Here is a 21,621-nt window from a genome sequence, read left to right on the forward strand (position 1 = left end):
TCTCTGATTTAAATGAAGAACGAGAAGAATTTTGTAACAATGTTGGTGATATTGTTGTTTGTGGCGGTGTTGGTATTGTATGTGATGGTGGATTTAGAATGATATTTGATCTCATTGTTGTCAAAGTAGAAGTAGAACACTGAACAACAAATATAATATTAATTAATTACCAAATGAACCAAATCGTTTGTATTACTCATTTTGTCAATTTCTAATTGGGATTTTTGAATCGGAAAGAAATAATTAAATAAACTATATTTTTTTATAAAAAAATTGTTTGTTGGTCAATATGAAAAGTGGAAAAATTGGTTGTGTCCTATTATACCTATACTACGGTAACTAGATATAACATTTTTCTAAAGAACACTAAAACTAATATATATTTTTTTTATTATCTATAAAAAATTCAAATATTGGAAAATCTAGTATTTTTTTCAAAATTGGAAAAAATTATTGTTGGAACATCGTAATATTGGAAAAAGTGGCGAAGTCCCATTTATAACTACTACCACAGTACCATCATATTATCTACCTACTGTTCTATGTTATCACGTAACAAACGTTGTGAAACGTTGCACGTATATGATACTAAAATGAAAACGGACGTGCCCAAGCAATGACGGTTGATTATCGTGATAAATATTTGTGATTACACCGTCTATTGTTTTGTCTCAAAATTATTATTCACATAGTTTTAATGTTCGCACTCAGTATTACTGTTACTAAATACAATTATAAATAATGTTATTACCGCTGTTGTTTTTTTTAAATATAATTTTAAACATCGATTTTGTCATCACGTATTAATTCCTGGACCAAACGTGTAATTGCCAGTAGTTCATTCAAATTATCAAAATCTGTTTTATTTCAACAGTCCAAAATGGGTATAAACATCGAAAATATTTTAAATGAAATAAAATTTGATCAGAAATTAATAAGTGTGTTTGACACATATAACAAATACATCAACTATCGATTCGACTATCTCATCAGAACAAGTATTACTCAAACACCTGATGAACTCAATCATAACGTTGACTGTGAGTATTTATTATTATTATTGAATTGAATGGCAACTATTCACTATGTCTGTACTACAAATATCTTTCTATATATAAAGTGAAACAATGCTGAATGAGGTGACGTTAAACAAGGACCTACTGTATTAATATTTTCTTTTATTCAAAATACATTACACTTTACAGTTTGAATAATCATGCATTAACATTATTATTATTGTTATTAAAAAAAAAAAAAAATTAAATGTTTTCTTCTTGAATTAGTGTATTACAAATACAATCACATATGGTTGTACTGGTTGTAGTATGTTTATTGCAAATTGGACTTGAACATGTTATGCAACTTATATATAATAATAAGGAGAGTATAGAGAATTTTTCTCACGATGTGCATGCAAGATGCGTTTGATGGATACTGATATAGATAATCAATTGCAATTTTGGTTGATGCCCATGGCCCATCTACTTTTAAATTAAATGTATTTGATAAGACATAGTATAACTACTAGGCAATAAATCAATATAAAAGATAATGGTGACCAAAATAATATTGTGGTGAGAATCTGAATAATTTTTATAAGTTTCATGGGATATAAATACAATAGTTTGCACTGCTAAAAGAGTAGTGACTAAACTCAAAAAACACAATTTTTGGTAATCAGCTATTTTAAGCTTAAAAAGACAACAATTTAAATTTGTATTAGATTTTTATGTTATTTGTTAGAATTATGTTAAAAAAAATTATTTTTAATAATATCTGGTGGATGATAATTTGGATGTATTATTGATATTATTAACAAATGTTTGGAATCATTTTGACTTATGTTTGTTTCTATTCGTGACTGAAATAATAATTTTTTTTATCTATATGTGTCTTTCTTTCGAGTAGTAAATAAACATGAAAATTAAAACTATAAATTATATTAGATACAATAATACTATTTTAAAAACTTGACCATACATTTATGTTAGGTAATTATTAAAAAATAAATTATCAACAACAATGTAAATAACATATTATTTTATTTTATATTATTTTAAAAGTATCATTAAATAAAATAAAAATGAATTATCTCACAACTAAATTAAATAAAAATAATAACCACACATTTATAGAAAAGTAACTTTCAAAATAAACTAATTAAATTTTTTGACTAAAAAATGATTATTATGAAATATAATTATTAGTTAAGACTGTTAAGTTTTATAAAAATCATGGTTATGTTTGGTATGTAGTTATCGTCATACAGTGTTATCAGATCCTGTTTTTATTTTTTAATATATATAATGTCTTTATAATATAACAATTTAAAAAGTATGATATATAACTATATAGAACTTTTTATTAGCAGATATTTGTTAATTGTGTTTATATCACAATTATTAGGGGTTATAAATTATATAAAAAGTTTAGATCATAGACCACAGTAAATAGATTAAGTTATGATTATCAAGATTTTAATAATACAAAATTCATTGTAGTATAAATTGAGTAATATAAATTTAACATTTTTAAATAGTATTATAGGTACTGGTCTGTTATCGCTCCGCCACGGGAACGAAAAATTTTATCACCCCGCCAATTACGAACGCGGCTACACTATTTAAAACGTAAATAGAAATTGAAGTATATATATATAGGTACATATTATAGTGTATAGAAATATTAGAAAAAAATCATCAATTTAATTCGTTAATTCATTAATTATTTCCAAAATTATATCATTAAAAAAAATATTTTAAATAAATAAATTATTTTATATACTTATACATAGTTTATAGATGTATTATACATCGTTCCCGTGGCGGGGCGATAACAGACCAGTACCGTATTATACCTCATAATATCTGATTCCTGCTATTTATAGAATTTTGAAATTGAATTTTCACAAGATCAGGATTACTTATACATCATATACTATGTCCAAGTAACTAACCACCATCACCAAGCACCCACACTAGTGTTGAATAAAAATTGTAAAATTATTTGTTTTGCTGTAAATAATATTTTGTCAAGTGAATCAGGACTTATAAAAATGTATAAAATAATTTTAAGTTGTAAAACTATTCTTGCACAAAAGTTATGAATAAGTTTAATAAGAATAATGACATATCATATTATAGTTTGTAAGTTAGTTTGAGTGAAATGACATATTTAATCACATCAACTATAAAGAACAGAGCACTTTATATTAGAATCAATGAAAACCCAAAAATAAAAAAAATAAAAAATTGTTATAATTTATCTCTGGATTAATAAAAATAAAAATAAAGTACACCTACAACCATAGTACTATAACCTGAAATAAAATTAGAAAATTTATACTATATCAACAAATAAATACAATAGACATCGCTTATAAGACTCACTTTGGGACCAGCATAAAGTGAATCTTATAACCCAATGAATCTTATAGGCGAAGTGGAAAAAAAATATGAATTATTTATTTATTTTATTTTATTACATACATATTTTGCTTTTACTTATGTATATACATATGTAGGTATAATTAATATTTTGTGTGTATGTATATATTTATTATTTTTGAAAAAAATTTGTATATTTTAGTTTGCTTTTATTTTGTTCCAATATTCTGGAAATGTACTGCTAGCGCGTACTCATATTGTTTATTGAAATTAGTACCACGGTTATGGATAGCTCTCTTTAACAAGTCTAAAATCTCTAGATCCTCTTTATTTGATAGTGGTTTAACTACAACGTCAAACTTTTCTTCATCACTTTTGTCATTCTCCTCTACGTTGATGTAGCTTCATTTATAATAGACTGACCAATTTGGTCCTCAGAATACTCTTCAGAAGTTTGAATATATATGTACTCGTAATTACAATAACTGTGCAGCTGCCAGATAATCGCCAGAAGTATATTTATACCTCACTATAATAACAATAATCGTTGCAATAAATGTGAACTTTTACCTGCGATGAAATTTGTTATACGTTAGAAGGTATGAACAGAAACTAGAAATAACCAACACAAATATTATTTAATTTTTCAATACCAATTTATTTCTAAATTATAACCAAAAAAGTTTATTTTCTACTATTTATTTTACAAAATTTGAGTCTTATAACCGATTTTTTTTTAATGTATTTGGATAATATGTCCAGACCGTTCCAAATAATTTTGAGTCTAATAAGTGACTGAACCTTATATCCATGAGTCTTATAAGTGGCGTCTACTGTATAATATACATTACTACGATTCAAAGAAATATAACATTAAAATAAATAACTAGTTTTTATCGTCACCCCATCATAGTTTACATCATCCAGTCTTCCTAAATGACAGTTGATTTTTGGTTAAGCTACTTTTTGCTGTCAAACGTCCTCTGAGTTGCAACATAGCCGACATATTTTCCATCATCAAATTTATAAACCTAGATCTTCAGTGAGTAGCTGATGATCCAAAACAAATATTTGGTTACTAAAAAATTAAAACAAGAAATAAATTAAAAATTAAATTTATATAAAATACAATTTTATCATTAAAAATCGAAATTGGTGTTATTTATTTTTGATTTTTAAAATTAATTCTCATAATTATTACAGTAATGAATTTCAAAAAGAAGATTAAATTATCGTGCTGTTTAACCTTCTAATCGTTGGCCATCGTTTAAATTCCTCACACTTTTCTAAGATTATTAAACAGCAGGAAAATTAATATATATTATATAAAGAAAATACGAGCTAGCTATATGATAAAAAAATATTGAAAAATTGTGGTAATTATCTCTGAATTAATAAAAATAAAAATAAAAATACACTTACAACTGTAATGCGGTATATAACCTGAAATAAAACTGAAAAATATAGAATTATAGTAAAAAACATAAATAACTATACTAAATTATAATACAATAAGAAGAATATTAAAATAAATAGTTTCTACACATTTATTAAGACAAATTATTAGCATCATTGTAATTTACACAATTTTTCGCAATAACAGTGGTATCCTAGTTGAGATCCTATTAACTGTCGATGTTTCATGCTCATCGGCGAGTAGCTGATAAATAAGGACTAAATATAATGAAAACAAGAAATTCATATTAATAAAATACAAAGTTATTGATAGTCATACAATTAATAGTTGAAAATTCTTTAAAAATTTAAAATAAAAATGTATATATTATATATATATATGATTAAAATAAAGAGCAGACCACTTCATAACAGAATCAACAATTTTTAGTTGCGCTACAATTTATTTTAGCAGTCTGAGTTAAATCACTTTCACTGAAGTCAAGATAATATATAGCAACTTAATTTTGATTGTCTTTTAAATTTTTTATAAAACATATATATTGGGTAATAATGACAAGAAATTAATCAACTTTATTATTTTCTTTTGATATGGGTCCATAAGCTGGCTCTAACATTATATTTTCTAAATATCTAGATCCTATTTCTCTCACATTTAATGTCTTAAATTATTTTTTAATCTTGCGATAATCAAACAAAATTTTTTCTTTCAATAAAAATTAATAAAATATGAAATGTATGATTACATATATAATATGTATATTATATATATGCCATTACAAATTCTATACAAATAGTTAAAAATCTGACGTCTTGTACTAATATGAATTTTTTATCAAGAAAATGACCATTAGCATTATTTCTTAATGAATTGTTGATAATTAAAATATATATAAATAAATTATAAACTGTTATTAATAATAATTATAAACTCTTATTATTTACAGATTCTAAATTTGATCCAAGTCAACAAATTTTACTAGCCTGCATAAATAGTAATAATAATGTAAAAGATATTGCAAAACTGCGAGAAGAATTAAAAACCTTAACAACAGAAGTCCATGCAAAAAGAAAAGAATTGAGTATAATTTCTATTAATGAGGAAGGATTGAGAAAAAATATTAAACACTTAGAAGACATTATATCAATAAAGGTTAATTTAGTCATATTATAATATTTATATTTTTCAAATTGTTGTTCTATAAATGATTTTAATTTTAATTAATTTAGGAAAACTTTGTGCGTGAAACTGCTAACTATGCAGAAATTAGATGTAATGCAAAACACAAAGTTCAAAAAGAATATTGTAGAATATTAAAAAAATATAATAAAATCTTAAGTGAGTTGAACAAGTCAAATAAAATGACGAAAACAAATTCTAGTAATGGAACCAGCAAACATTCAGATTATGGAGAACGAATAAATGAAAAAGTTTTACGATATGAAGCTAAAATTAAAAAAATGGATGACGTGATAAAAATTGCTGGTGAAAGTAAAGAAAAGTATGTAAAATATTTAATTGCGTATTCTACAAATAAAATGGATAATACTAATGGAATTTATTTTCAGATTAGTACAATATCAAACTGCTTTACAAACTTCTAATGATCGTTTACAAATATTTTATGACCAATTGACTAATCAATTAAAAAATAAACAAAGAATTGCATTAATATTAATAGAAAATGATAAGCGAATTAATCAATTGAAAATTTATTTATCTAATTTGGGAGTAAGTAAAATAAATTATTATACATTTTTAATATTGACTTGAAAAATGATTATTTACTCTAAATTTTTAATATAGGTTATATCAAGTATTGAAAAAAGTAGAGTTCATACATCTTCAAACTTGATTGAAAATGACAATTTAAAAAAAGAATTTTTAGAATTGCGAGATATGAGGACTGCAGTTTTAAGTTCACGGCCCAAAGGGATGTTCAATCCAAAGTATCAAAAGGTTTATTTTATATAATTTATTAAATTTTTTAAATTTTTTTGTTTAATTAAGTTGAATTACTAATGTGACCAAATTTTTCATCCAATACCATTATAGCTTTTAAATGGGAAATTAGTTTAACATTATTTGCTAGTCTATGTTTACACTAAAATATAAGTCCTATATGATATTATTATCAAAAGTATTAAATAATAATTGAGGGGCGGTAATCCAAAATTTTACAAAACTAAGTTATATATTGATTCTTATAGAGAGAAATGAGGGAAATCGAATGGTGCTATCAAATGTTTACTAAAGTACTATGTCCTTTATTAAAATCAATCTGAAAATCATAAGTTATGCCAAAACGCACTAAATCCAATGGAAAATATAAAACAAAAGTAACTATTTCCAAATTATATCAAAACATAGGATTTCCCATGTTAAATAATTTTTCATCAAAATGTATTAATTCCTCAAATTTTTACAAAATGTATTATTTCCAAAGTAGGCCAATATTGCACTGTTTCCCATAGTACTGACATAGGGAATGGAATTGAATTAAATGCATAATGTACTATTTCCATAAACAGTAGTCTTAAATTTTTATGAAACAAATTTTTAGTTATATTATTATTAAATTAAATTATAAATAAATATTGTGCAGATTACTTATTTTCATTTGTTTGTATAATAAAATCATCAAGACGTCTCTACTTTCATTATGATTGATAACAAATTGTGCCAAAACTACAGTCTTGTCTATGGTCTCATAATTCATCATAAATTAATAATAATTAATGAAAAATAAATTTTATATTTTATTGAATAACTAATAACTATGAATAAAAAATATTAATTAATATATAAAATTAAAATGTATTCCAAACAATTACTATTCCAAGAGCTTAATAAAGATTATGTAAGTTTTAGCTTAATATACTTTTATTATTTTATAATCTAATATTATTCATTTATTTATTATTATTATCAAAAATAAATTATTAATTAATTGTTTTAGAATACTACCTACTTATGTACATGATTTGAGTTAAATTAAGCCAAAGCTTACTATTGGATGGAAAAAATTGAGGACGGACGCTGGTTTTAGTTCAGAAAACACCGTTCCATAGTAAATAAATTATAAAGTAACCCGTTGTAGACTTCGTCCCCCCACACCCCCTGTACATATGGTAAGGTGCTATAAAGCTAGTATTTCTCCTCGCTTAATTAAATGAAGGGGGACGCTGAAATCTATGAAAAAATGAAAGCGGACTCCGTCCACCTGCGTCCCCCCCCAATTTGAGCACTGGAGTAAATAGTACATTTTGGCACTATCAATAAACTTGGATGTTAAATTTAGGACATTAAACTACAATATAACTTAGGGGAAACAACAAAAAAATGTTTATTATAATTTTATAAATGTTTTGGTAAAATACTATATCTCTAAACTGGTTTAGTAGTTCGTAATAAAAAAACCATTAATACTGAAAAAAAGTGAAAAATAGAAATAGTACATTTTGGATTGTCACCCTCAATTTTCTTTTACTATGATAGGGCACAAAACATTTCTTACACCTAGCATTTATCATATGCTTTACAAATCACTGAGAATATTTTATTTAGTTAAATACTACAAAAAGTAGGGTACCTACTTTTGGTAAATGATCACATGTATAATTTAAAGTATTTCTTGATTTTAGTTGTTTTTTTTCTATTTGTCTAGAAAAGTTTTTAACTGCTAATAGTTGGTCAAATATATTAACATTTTCCGTAATTGCGTCATAACCATTTATTAATTCTGTAGTGTTTACACTAAAATATCGTTATTCTTAATATTTAATATATCTTTATCTCATTCAGATATTTATCATACTATTACGCATATTGATTATTATATTAATAATATTTTTACAGAGGTAGAGAGAATTTCTTAGTGATTATATATCTATAAAATTTGTTTTATTGACAAAATTATCTTCATTATCACAAACTCCTAAATCAGAATTCTCAGATTGAGTTAAGCTAAGTAAAATGGCAATATTATATTGTTAGGTCTTGCACTATGTTAAATTTAAATAACATGTTATTTATGTATGTATATATAATATATATATAGATAATTATGTAAGTTTAATACAATTATACCACATTATCATATTGTCGGTCTAACTCGCAATGGTCCTAACTCCAACATGACAACTTTTCAAGAAAAAAATTAATCAAAATCTAAAATATTTATTTTTAAATAATTTATAATTTTATCAATGTTTCTTTTAAACAACTTCAATGTATAAAAATAATAGAACATTAAAAAAAGGAGGTAGGACTTTATTTTATTAAAAATAACAAATATTTGGAGTTAAGTTATTTCCTTTTTGTTGTATTTCAACTTAGAAACTATGTTCAAAAACAATAATACTATTAAAAATTATATTATTAACATAAGAATTCAAGAAAGATACTAATTACTTGAATATTATACATTACTCATTAAAATAATAATTTACTTAATTAATAATTAAATTAGTGTCTTGATAGATTCATTTTAATAAATATTATGTATTTATTGAGATAATTAATGTAAACAAGTTGTGTTGTTAAATTATCATATTTTTTTTATAGTTACAGTATTTTTAATCACAATATTTAAATAAAAACACTCATAATATATGAAGATTAACATACCTAATGTTCTAGTCTTTTGGACTGCACTTACAATATTAAATCAAATCATCAGTCTTAGGTGGTAATCACATTTTAAAAATAGTTGTATGATAGACAAAATAACAATAAATTTATGCTAGTAACTACAGTAGCTAGTAGTTGGTATTCTTTTATCACTATAATTATAGAGATAGAAAAATTTCCTTTTATTATCACTGAGCAATTAAAACTAATTCCCTTAGAACTTTTAAAGCTAATTTCATGGATAAATAAGTATGATTAAAGTGATAATAATTTTAAACAATGTTCAAAATTATAATCTATAGGAAAATGTAATAACCCTAAACAATTTTGGAGTAGAACAACTGCGAATTAGACAGACAAAATATAAATAATAGTTTATATTTATATGTATATGTATATATTATCCAAATTTAATGTTAGCATAATTGAGAAATTATTAAATCAATAAAAATATATATTCATTGGACCATACCAAAATATATATACACACGCACAGACACACACACATTATATATATATACATGTATACATAGATATGTATATCTTATATTAGTATCAGATGATAATATTAAAACAGAAATAAATTTGTTAGAAAAATCCAAATATATCCTTTTATAATTTTAATAGAACTATGAAACTAGAAACTACTGTTTTAATTGTAGTGTTTATATTACATTTTCTTTATATTATATTTATTTAGTAAAAATTACTGAATTAAAATAAAAATATATTGAATTGTACTATTCAGAAATATTTTTGGCTCATTTTGTAGTATTAAATTAATTTTTATTTAATTATTTATTTATAAATTAGTATATCAACTAGAAAACTACTTTTTTTTTTTTACTTTCCTCTTTTACAGTAATTTAATAAACACAATTAAAATGATAGTCACAATTTATGTGAATTTGACAAATCTGATAAGAAAAATTAAAATCAACATATTATTAATCTTAAACATAAGACATTTGTTAAAATAAACACCACATCCGAAAATTGTTTATCCGTCATTATTCTCCACCAAGTTCTTACCAAATACATTACTGTTTTTTTTTTTTTTTTATATCATGGTAACAAATGTTTTATAAAATCAAAACTTGGTGGAGAATAATGACGGATAAACAATTTTCGGATGTGGTGTCCATTTTAACAAATATAATATACTAAATTATATAAGTTTGTTATTTTATTTTTAAGGAAGATAGTTTATCCAAAGAAGATATACGAAAATATTTAGAAAATGATGAAGCAATTGATACAATAGACTTTTTAACAGAATTAAAAAATAATGAAGTGTCCAATAATGAAACAAATTTTTTAAAGTATATCCAAATGGTAAATAGTAATGTAATTCTTGGATAAACCGTGTTTTTAATCAATTAATTACATGTATCTGTGTACAGAATTCAAATGAATCCAAAATTTTCTGGAAATGTATATCAACTTTAAGTATAGATGAAATGAAAAAGTTGTTGGTACATTATTTTATAAAAGTTGTTGATTTAAAAGAATCTGGGCGAGAAAATGATGAACTAATATCTAAACTTGATGTGAGTAAATATATATCATTTAATGCTTACAAAGCAGTTTTTTTTCTACTTTAATAACATTCTGTATCGAATTATATTTACAGCAAAATAATGATAGACAAAGGCATACTATTGTGTCAATAAATAACAATTATCAAGAATTTCATTTGTCAATTGAGAAAAAATTTGCATCTTTAAAAAAATACTATCAAGAAAAAGTTGATACGTTATTCCAAGTTGTACAAGAAGAAAAAAATGCTATAACTTTGTATAAAATGAAACAAGAAATTAACGCACTCAAAAAAAAAATAATTGAATTGGAGAAATCTCAAACAGGTTAATATAATTATTTCAATATAACTTGGTTGTTTAGTTTTATGAATTCAATTTTATTGTAGTAAAACCTAAAGGGCCTTCAGTAATTCCAGAACCCCATGTCTGTTTGGATCATCTAGAGGCATCAAAATCTGAGGCAGAAACTGTGTCATCTGCCAAAATAACATACCACAAAAACAAGCTGAAGATACAAAAAAATAAATCTAAATTAACTCAAACATAAAAATCTAAATACATAATAAATTCTTATTATTCGAATTAATATATATGTAAGTGTGCCTAGACTTTACCTTCCCAAATTTCATAATATGTAAGTCTTAAATATATATATTTGAATATTTTTATGTACCAACAATTTTGTATATGTTATTTATAGCTTCAGATATAAAATCTACTACAGAAAAGTAAATAATTTAACTTGCTGTTTATTAAATGTTTTTATTCATTGTGTATTTCTATACCTAAATGATAATTGTATTTTGTTTTTAAATAACTAATCCAACTATTTAGGAGTAAAAATCTCACAGTTAAAATAAACCCTGAGGTTAATGTATAATAAACTTAGATTTAGGATATATATTTCTTATCAAACAATTTTTAAAAGTAACCTATTGATTTTTTGTCTAAGCCTTCAGATTATTTTAACAGCCAGTTGTTCCTGCCGTTTAGTTGCAAACTACATGGTTAATTATTATTATCAATGTATGTTTTGAATAGGTAACTAATAGGGAACGGATTTAAATACAAATTGCATTTTTTTCCCGAAAACATTGCTTTCCAAGCACAAAGTTCATTTTTTATACCAAAGAATTAAAAAATGTAACTTTGATTATGCATTTTTTGACATTTTTAGTGCACCTAAAAAGTGCATTTTTTTTGTTTTTACTATGTTTACTATACAATGCTATTATGAAACACAAGGTAAAAGTATAACAAATGTGTACTATGGTATATCTATACCTAAATTGTATATTCATTTTTCAATGTGAAAAGAAGATAGGAAGACTAGAAGATGACGAAAATGATACAAAAAATTAATACCTAAGAATAAAAATGTATATAATTAAACAAAATTTTAAATTCTGAACAGAGTTATAAATTTTATGAGCATATGAAATTTAATTTTTTACGGAATTGCGTAAAATAACAATATATTACAATTTAAGTATAGGTAATTACTAATTAATAATAATAATATAATATTCTAGACTGACAAATCATCTCCGTTCAGAATTGTTTTTCGTATACAATGATACCTGTCATTGCATTCAAATTTAACACATCCATTATAGTGGCCTACTTTCAATCTCCACTATACAGCAGAGCGATACCCACTTGCCCACCCTTTTTCAATGTTCAAAATAATTTTAAGAGCATTTTTTTTTCTTGAAAGTGGGTATGGAGTAGATAATGATAACAATTTTAACTAGAGGTCTCAATAGAACACGTGTTTTATTGCAACCGTGTCACGTATGCACGGATATATATTTTGTATATACACTTATTTCACGTGACACGTGAATTCTGTGATGACACTCACGTGAATTTGCAAAATACGTGAATTCCGTGATTTATATTCACATAATCTGTGATCATACTGGTTTTTTCCCAAACCATTTAATTATATACATGAATCTAGACAATCTGGTAAAAAATAATTTTACACTGTTTATAACAATTAACAGCTATACTTATTTTTCAAATTGTATTTACCTACCTCTTTAATTACAGAATAAGTTAAAATTAATTTGATATTGGTTTTTAGATATTACGTTTAAGATCTCGTTATTAATTTGTTATCGGCTATAATAATGACTTAAGCTAGATTAGAAGTGTATTGCGTATTGTCGCATCGTTGGTTGATAGTTGATACTTACCTACTCAACTATTTTTACATTTACACGTTACAAAGTCTAACATTTTATAAGTAAGTTATCTTATATTGTTCCGCATTAAGTGTGTGTATGTGCTCGCGAATTTCGATTCAGTCTCATTAATTTTTCAACTTAATTAAAAAAGTTTTAAAATAACTTATTATAATGGGCAACAAAAAATCAAGTTGGGTTTGGCAATATGCAAAAAAAAAAGAAAATATTGCATTGTGTCTTTTATGCGATGAAAATGAAAATAACGAGTTTATTTGCAATGGAGGTACAACTGGATCTATTGGGCGTCATCTTACGGCGATTCATTCCATGAGTAGCAATACAAGAGAAAAAAGAAGGTAAATAGTCTAACAATAGTCTCTAGTCATATTTATACGTATATTTGTTGAAGGCATTTGAAATATTCGTTTTTGTTTAGTTTTTTATTTTAATATCGATAAAAAATTTTTGGCGAGTCAAAATACTTGCAAAAATGTAATACCACAAAGTTCCTCATAAATTAGACTTGACTTGTAGTGATTTACTATAAAATTATAAAAATACATGGGTACAACTTTTTTTTATTAGCGTTTGAAGTTCAAATATTGACAAAAATTCGGTAAAATCATGAATATTCGCAAATTATTGTGTAGTTAAAATTTATAAAAAAATTTGTATTAGTAGCTAAGAATTTTAATTTTATTATTTTTATATATTTAATAGACACAATTCTGGTTCAGATAATGAGGTGCTTAATACTAGAAATAATTGTGAATCTATAACAGACAATTTTAATAGCCAAGCCATTACCTCTTCAAATACTGTAGACCTTCCAAGTACTAGTTCTTCGAGTACCTACTCTGATTCAACGTCGAATACAAATTTTATTTCAAATTCTCAAAAAAGTCGAAAACGCCAAAAAAAGAAATAAAATGAACACTACGGCAGATAGACTTCTGAGCTCTGAAAGAATTGAAGAAATTCATAAAGCCCTTTCGAAAATGATAGCTATAAATCAGATGCCTATATCATTTTGTTCAAGTCCCGGTTTCAAACATTTCATGAACGTTGTTGAACCAAATTATAAGCCATGTTCTACAGAAAGTGTAAAAAATCGTTTAAAATTATTGACAAGTGATATAACAAATATAATTAAAAATGAATTAAATGAAGTAACAAGTGTGTCATGTACAACAGATTGCTGGACATCCCGATCTCAGGAATCATATATTACAATTATCTGCCACACTATCGATAAACAATGGATTCCAAAATCATTTACATTGACTACTCATGAAGTTGACGAGCGACACACAGCTGTGAATATAGCACGTCATTTAGAGAAATCACTTGTAGAGTGGGATATCGAAAAAAAAGTTATTGCAATAGTAACAGATAACACTGCAAATGTCATCAGTGCTGTATCACAATTAGAACTAAATGATAATATGGAAAAATCTGGATTAACATGTGCAGCACATTCTTTGCAGCTAGCTGTTAATAAAACTCTTTCGGATGATGAAATTCAAAGTATTCTAATGAAGTCAAGTAAAATTGTTGGTCATTTTAAACATTCATCGATAGCAATGAAGGCTTTGGAAAAAATGCAACAACAACTTAATATCCCAAAATTAACTCTTTTACAATATTGCAAAACGAGATGGCATTCTAGTTTTTTAATGTTAGAAAGATTATATTTAAATAGAACACCTATCATGAATGTTCTCTCAGATCGTACCATTACAGTATCCAGTATTGCTCAAAAATTAGAAATGTTAGAATCTGAATGGTCAGTTATTGAAAAATTATTAGTACTTCTGAAACCATTGCAAGCTCTTACTACATTATTTTCCGGAGAATTAGAATCTTTCGTTTCAATGGTACGACCTTTAATACATAAGATTTTAACTTCCCACTATGAACATGCTGTCGAAGATGATAGTATGATGGAACGATTTAAAAATACAATTTCATATCAACTAAATACTCGTTTTGAATTAATATGGAACGAAATTGTATCTGCAAGACACATCGCTTCTTTTCTTGATCCAAGATATAAAGATATGGATTATGAACCTGTAGAGGCTAGAGAGATAATTCGTTCATATGTCTTGCAGCTTATTCAATCAAGCGCTCCGACCATTACAAATCATAACGAAGAAGAAAAAAACGATTTTCAGATGAGTAATGTGTATAGGAAATATTGTGACACCAAAAAGAAGTTGCCTTCTTCCTGAAAATGTAGACATGTTAGTTTTTTTATACCAAAACAGAAAATTATTTTGTTGAAATAATTAAAACTATAGTACGTAAATGTTTAGTTTAACAATTATTATTATTGGAACACGTGTTGTTTTTTTTGTTGTTTTGTAATTATTAATTATTTATCACTCCGTGAGTATTATTATTATTTATTTATTTATATTTTGGTTGTATTCAACATTTATTACAATTTAAAATGAAAGAATATTATTGTTAATTAAGTAAATCATGGGCACCCATATTTCTCATTTATTATTATTTGGTTTTTCACGTGTAAGTTTTCGTACAAATATACGTGATTCGCGTGAATTACGTGAATTACGGATAATACGGTTTTCAGCACGACATTTTTAATTGCACGTGTACACGTGTATTGCGAGTACACGGATAATAAGAGCACTAATTTTAACTGAACCTAGCACTGAAGGGGAACAATTGTACATTGACTCATTTATTAGGACAAAAAATACAGTTTTTAGTGTGTTAGAATAGGTATTTATAGAATATAAATTAAAATAAATATTTTTTCTTTTAATTTAATTAAATTTTATAAATTTGAATAATAATAAAATAAATATTAAAATTAAAAGCTCTTTACATTAAGTACATTATACCATGGTTACTAACATCAATACTATAATTTTGGTGTTAACCTAGAGGTTGCCCAAACATAAATGTTTAAAAAGTTTGTGAGAAATATATTAGCTTAAGTTGTAGGTTTATACTCCAGTTAACTCAACCTATAGGTTAGGGTAGCCATCAGGTTAAAAAGAAGTAACTCTCACTTGGTAAGATCGGCTCTAAGAATTTTATATATATTCAGTTTATTTAGAACAGTGAAATAACTTTAATTTAATGTTTCAAAAACTATATAAAGGTTTTTATAAGGCGCATTGATGAAACGACGGGGAAGGGGGCTTATCGAACGGTGTTAAAACCAATGCAATGTCAGAATAATTCCAACTATTACAACATTGACTGATTCACAATCACAAACTGTCCGATAAATTGTGCACCAGGAGGCCGCCTTTCCTATTCACGTAAGTCTGCCCGGGTGGGTCTAACTACGAAGTTGGAAAAAAGGAGAATGAATGATAGTGGTGGTGGTTTCGCCCAGCCTATAACTAAGTTAGGTCCAGGTGGATAAATGGTCATTGTAAACACTGACCGGATAAAGTTTACAATGTTCGAGTTGTTCAAGCCAAATAGATAATTATTCACATAAACCAGGCATTGTATACAGTGGCCACTACTACAGGTGCCAAGTGAACAATTATTATGATGAATATATATTATATGAACATTATAATTATAATTAATTATATAATTCTATTTAATATGTTTTAAGAGATTTGATTCGTAAACAAAATGGAGAATATTTTATTAATTGTATTCATTTTTATTAAATAAACTATTTATTTTTACAAATATTACCATTATGGCATTTGGAGTTGCATAAAATTCCAGTAGCTTTACATTTGCATCTCTTTGTTTCACATTTTTGACCACAAGTGCAGCGATCATAGCCTTGGCCTCCTAGATGAATGGCCATGCGGCGTATGTTGAAAATGGCCCACAAATTCCCGATTATCTACTAATGACATTACTCATTACTGATAAAAGTTATCGTAACCCGTAGGACGCAGTGCCTAAGAGAAATTATAAAATATAATACTTTAAAATATCTTTAATATTGACATTGCCCACACCAGTTTTAACATTGTATACAATGACTAGTTTATATGGGAATTGAATATGCATTATTTACTTTGCCCAAATATCTTAGACATTGTAACATATATATTATAACAAGTTCATCGGCGATTACACCGGGCCAATCTGCTACCAACTTGGCAACTTACGCGGCCGGTGCCGTGTTCTGTGACAGAAGAATGCAGGAACCCCCAAAATTGCAATCGCCGATGAACGCACAGTTTTAATAATGTGATAAAGAACAGGTTGATAACAATAATAGGTTAATGAAAATCATAATAATAATATTTTAATTAGGTTTTTCATGAATATCATTAGAAGCCTTGCGTTTACATTCATTACGTAGGTACTTCTTGTATTTGAATTTGTACTGCTTCCATCTGTTCATGTTTATGTGTGTTATTAGTTTTTAGTAGGTATATTCTTCATTTTAATGCATGTTGTAAAAGTGGATGTACAATTTTTAATAAAACACCGCCAATGGCGCCAAACCACATTACCAGTATTACACACGCTAAATGTACTATATTTAATATTGTCAAGTAATAAACATTTACCCCCTTTATTACTTTTCGCACTACTAGACACCATGTCCCTTTCTTAGTTCCTACGCACACTACCAATTATGGCAGAAATAATCCTATTCATCGCATGATGCGATTGGTCAATGAGAGCACCATTTATCATAACATATTATAATATTAAAAATTATTGGTACTACTTGTATTATATTTATTCTATCTTACCTATTATTATTATTGAATTATTAACATGGTTAAACTTTTACATTTTATCTAAATTTTAAATTGTTCTGTGTTTAAATTGTTGTATAGGACTTCGCCCGTTAATATATAAATAAATAAATTACTATCAATAATTTTAATATCCATTATAGAAATGCAAAAAATACAAGAGACTGACTAAAGACTAGGACGTGTTTAACATATAATATATACCATCAATATATAAATATATATATTTAAACATCTACCTTTTTGACTTCCAAACCATTTACAATCGCTTGTTTCAAATTTTAATAGTGTAGGATAATAACGTTCTCTATAGATTCAAGTCTTGCCACGAGTTTTCGTATTTTAGATCCATGTGGTATACTACTGTTAGATCATTATGGTCAGGTTGTAACCTAACCTGTGCAAGTGTTGTGGATACTCTAAAAATACTATTAAATAGATTTCATTCATTCGTCCTATCTCGGATGTTTCATCTACATTTTCCAATCCATCAAGTGTAGATTCTACCCATTTGTTGCCACCGTACAACATGTACTCTGGTATGGCAAAATGTCTCCAAACATCTTCTGAATATTCCTCATCCTTAATATTTTCCTCGGTCAAAGTACTAAAGAACGATTTTTTAGGTGGTAGTGCAGCTTTCTCAAATTTCTCCCAACTATCCATGTACTCCCTCTTTTGTATTGATAGAGTCATATTCTTGCGAGTGAAATATTTAGAAGTTTCAGTTTCTCTTAACTTTCCAAGTACGGGTATTATTACATTTTTTGAGTGTAGATAGACTCGAACCACGAACCGGAAAGTGTTTACTTTTACCTTCAAACTCTAAGATAATCCCCTATGCTGGCATGACTGGGTGTATTAGCTTGTGTCCCGCATATCAGCACAGCCTGTCCAAAAAATTTATATTTATGAAGCCTATCATTGAATGACGTAAAACATTGATTACAAAACATAACACGATTGTTGTGCTTAGTTTTCTACGAACGCATAAGTCTTAAAAAATTTGAAATGTATACGTAATGCGCCTCGCCGTCGTCTGCCACCTAGCTGGTTGAAATAATTCGGTTTTTCATTGTTAACGACACGTAACGGGTACACTTTATATATTTATTTGGTATTTGCTTGGTGGTTGGAATTTTTTTCAGATTTCGGTATATCTGCCATTATTGTCGGGAATGAAATACTAGGTACTTACTGAAATTATATTTTTCCTTGTATTGCTATTAATTTTAACCAACCCAATACCTTGGTTGTTCCGCAAGAAACATACTTGAAATACTGCAGGTCGATGTTATGAGGTTTATAGTGGCCCGTTTTCCTTTTATAAATTCCGGTAACGGTATGGATGAGGAGCCACCATTCAGAGTGTATTTATATACGGCTAACAATAGCCTATCTATAGACTCCATACTAAATCCACTTCCATGTGAATTATATATCTCTTCCTCAGCCATCAATTTTACAAACGCCCTCTATAATTATTGTAATATTACTATCTATAAAAATTCAGTTGAATTTCCTAACAACGAAGTATAGAATTTTTGATTAGGTCATCGTTATGTAAGGTAATTTTTTTCATTTTATGTTCTGATTTAATTTACAGTACAGCAGTTTATTGTGTACTTGCCTTATGTTTTAGGTATTTCTTTGAAAGATATACATTAAAATAATTGTACACAGTTGATTAAGATATCAAATATTTGATTACCCATGTAAGTATTATACCTATTAATTTAGTAATGAAGTTAAATTATACCTGCAGTATTAACTTTACTTATAGACGATGACTACATTTAATTAATCTTAATCAATCAATTGCATATTTATATGGATACATAATAGTTAACAAATCAATAGGTAACTAGTAGTTTTTATAATATGGATTTGGAATATGGAAGTCACTAGTAAAAAGTTAAGTGATTTACAATACAAAATGTTTACAAGTGTTCAAAAGTATGCTGACTGGGATTTAAAAAAAAATATATATAAAAAAATGCAAAAAGGACTTGTAAAAATAAAAAAATATAATTTATAAAACCTTAAACAATTTAAAAATATATTACTTGTGTAATTTTGAAATTGTATAGCAAAAAAAACGTTATAAGTAAAGTAAAGCCACAAATTATTGAGAAACAATTAGGGATAAATAAAAGAAATGTTATTGAATCATTGGTTGAAATTAAAGATAGTTGACAGAAGGGAAGCATACATAGTATTGGGTGTGATCCACTGTCGGTGCATTATTGGACCAATTACTCGTTACTAATTTACAAATACATGTCCAAAGGATACTGTCGACTTGTCATCGATACGTCTGGTGAAAGAAATCAAACAAACTAGTCTTAATTCGTTATCTGCTGATATATATTTATAATATTTATATGAAGTTGTAGTTAACGAAGGTTTTGGATAGTTTCCTGTAGCCCAGATAATTTCTGAAAGACATGACCCGATAACTATTGCTTATTGGCTTGATATTTGGTTAAAATCAGGTATAATTATTCCAAATAAAACAACTACAGATTATTCTAAGGTCCTGTTAGACGCAATTAGTCATTAATTTTATATGTCGGATTTCCGAGCATATGTAGTAAAATGATTTATGGTAATAAATAATCAATCGAATAAGGTGCCACCTTGTTTTATTAGGATTCATGTGACACATATCATACAATTTTGTCGATAACTGTAGTTAGGAGTGATATGAGGGAAGTAATTAAACTGTTAAATTCAATTAAGAAGGAGATAATCTTTGATTATTATTAAGGAGTAATGATATAAATAGGAAGGTTGATTGTTTATGGGTTTCTCAATAAAAATAAATAAATCTAAATTTTGTTTTAAATCTATTTTAATTGTATTGATTACTGTTATATTTTAATTTCGATAAGTAAAATATTGTAATATTATTTATAAAGATTAGTAATAGATTAAATGATTTATTTAATGATATACAGTATATACACCTTCGGGCGGGCGCGTAATGGCATTACACCGCTTTTGTTTCCATCCACATTTAGTATGTAAAACATTTGTTTTTTTGTGGATGAAACCGGTTGTGTGAAGAAGCACTGAGTTTTTTACTATGGACGGTTGATTAATATTACTCTGATACCTATTGTTTGTACTGCTTCAATTTTCCTCCACGTGGATGTGCTGATGAAGGGTGCCCAAGCTTCACCGGCGTAAGTTAGGATAGAGATAATGTACATTTTGAAAAGGTTTAGTTTGGTTCTGGTGGGGATTGGGTTTTTATTGTTTAAAATTGAATATAGTAGGCCGCGAATTTGAGTAGCTTTTTTGACAATGTTTGACGCGTGAGTAGAAAAGCTTAATTTGTGGTCAATTGTTACTCCTAGATATTTAACGCTCCTGGACCAAGGGATTTGAATGTTATTTATCTGGATATTTTTGATATTTTTAGTTTTTGAACGGCCGAACAGGATTGCAATAGTTTTTGATTCATTTATACGAAGTCTCCATTTTTTGAACCAGTCTGATGCCAGGTTTATTTGTTTTTGGAGTTGTAAAGATTGCAAAACGCGCATTGTGGTTTTAACAGTAAAACATTGTGTCATCTACAAATAAAGAGACTCGAGATTTAATATTCGTAGGTAGGTCATTTGTATAAATATTAAAGAGCGTAGGGGAAAGACAAGAGCCTTGGGGTACGCCCGCATTTGCCTTTCTTAGTGACGAGTTTTGGTTTTCAATTTTGACAGAAAA

General features: G+C 26.6%; 2 protein-coding genes across 2 annotated transcripts; both read left to right on the forward strand.

Annotated features, from left to right (window-relative positions):
* The first annotated feature begins 645 nt into the window (after positions 1 to 645).
* On the forward strand, positions 646 to 11,733 carry LOC132927237 (uncharacterized). The gene is made up of 9 exons (XM_060991734.1): positions 646 to 1,040; positions 5,750 to 5,955; positions 6,033 to 6,304; positions 6,372 to 6,534; positions 6,610 to 6,762; positions 10,633 to 10,770; positions 10,839 to 10,985; positions 11,069 to 11,300; positions 11,363 to 11,733. Exons 1-9 carry the CDS (start codon positions 881 to 883, stop codon positions 11,521 to 11,523), a joined length of 1,632 nt encoding a protein of 543 aa, XP_060847717.1. The 5' UTR covers positions 646 to 880; the 3' UTR covers positions 11,524 to 11,733.
* Positions 11,734 to 13,339: 1,606 nt separating this feature from the next.
* On the forward strand, positions 13,340 to 15,402 carry LOC132925312 (E3 SUMO-protein ligase ZBED1-like). The gene is made up of 4 exons (XM_060989720.1): positions 13,340 to 13,524; positions 13,889 to 14,001; positions 14,072 to 14,271; positions 14,386 to 15,402. Exons 1-4 carry the CDS (start codon positions 13,340 to 13,342, stop codon positions 15,400 to 15,402), a joined length of 1,515 nt encoding a protein of 504 aa, XP_060845703.1.
* Positions 15,403 to 21,621: the final 6,219 nt, after the last annotated feature.

This window comes from Rhopalosiphum padi, chromosome 3 (genome assembly GCF_020882245.1).
Source record: "Rhopalosiphum padi isolate XX-2018 chromosome 3, ASM2088224v1, whole genome shotgun sequence".
In the NCBI taxonomy this organism is placed as follows: Eukaryota; Metazoa; Arthropoda; class Insecta; order Hemiptera; family Aphididae; genus Rhopalosiphum; species Rhopalosiphum padi.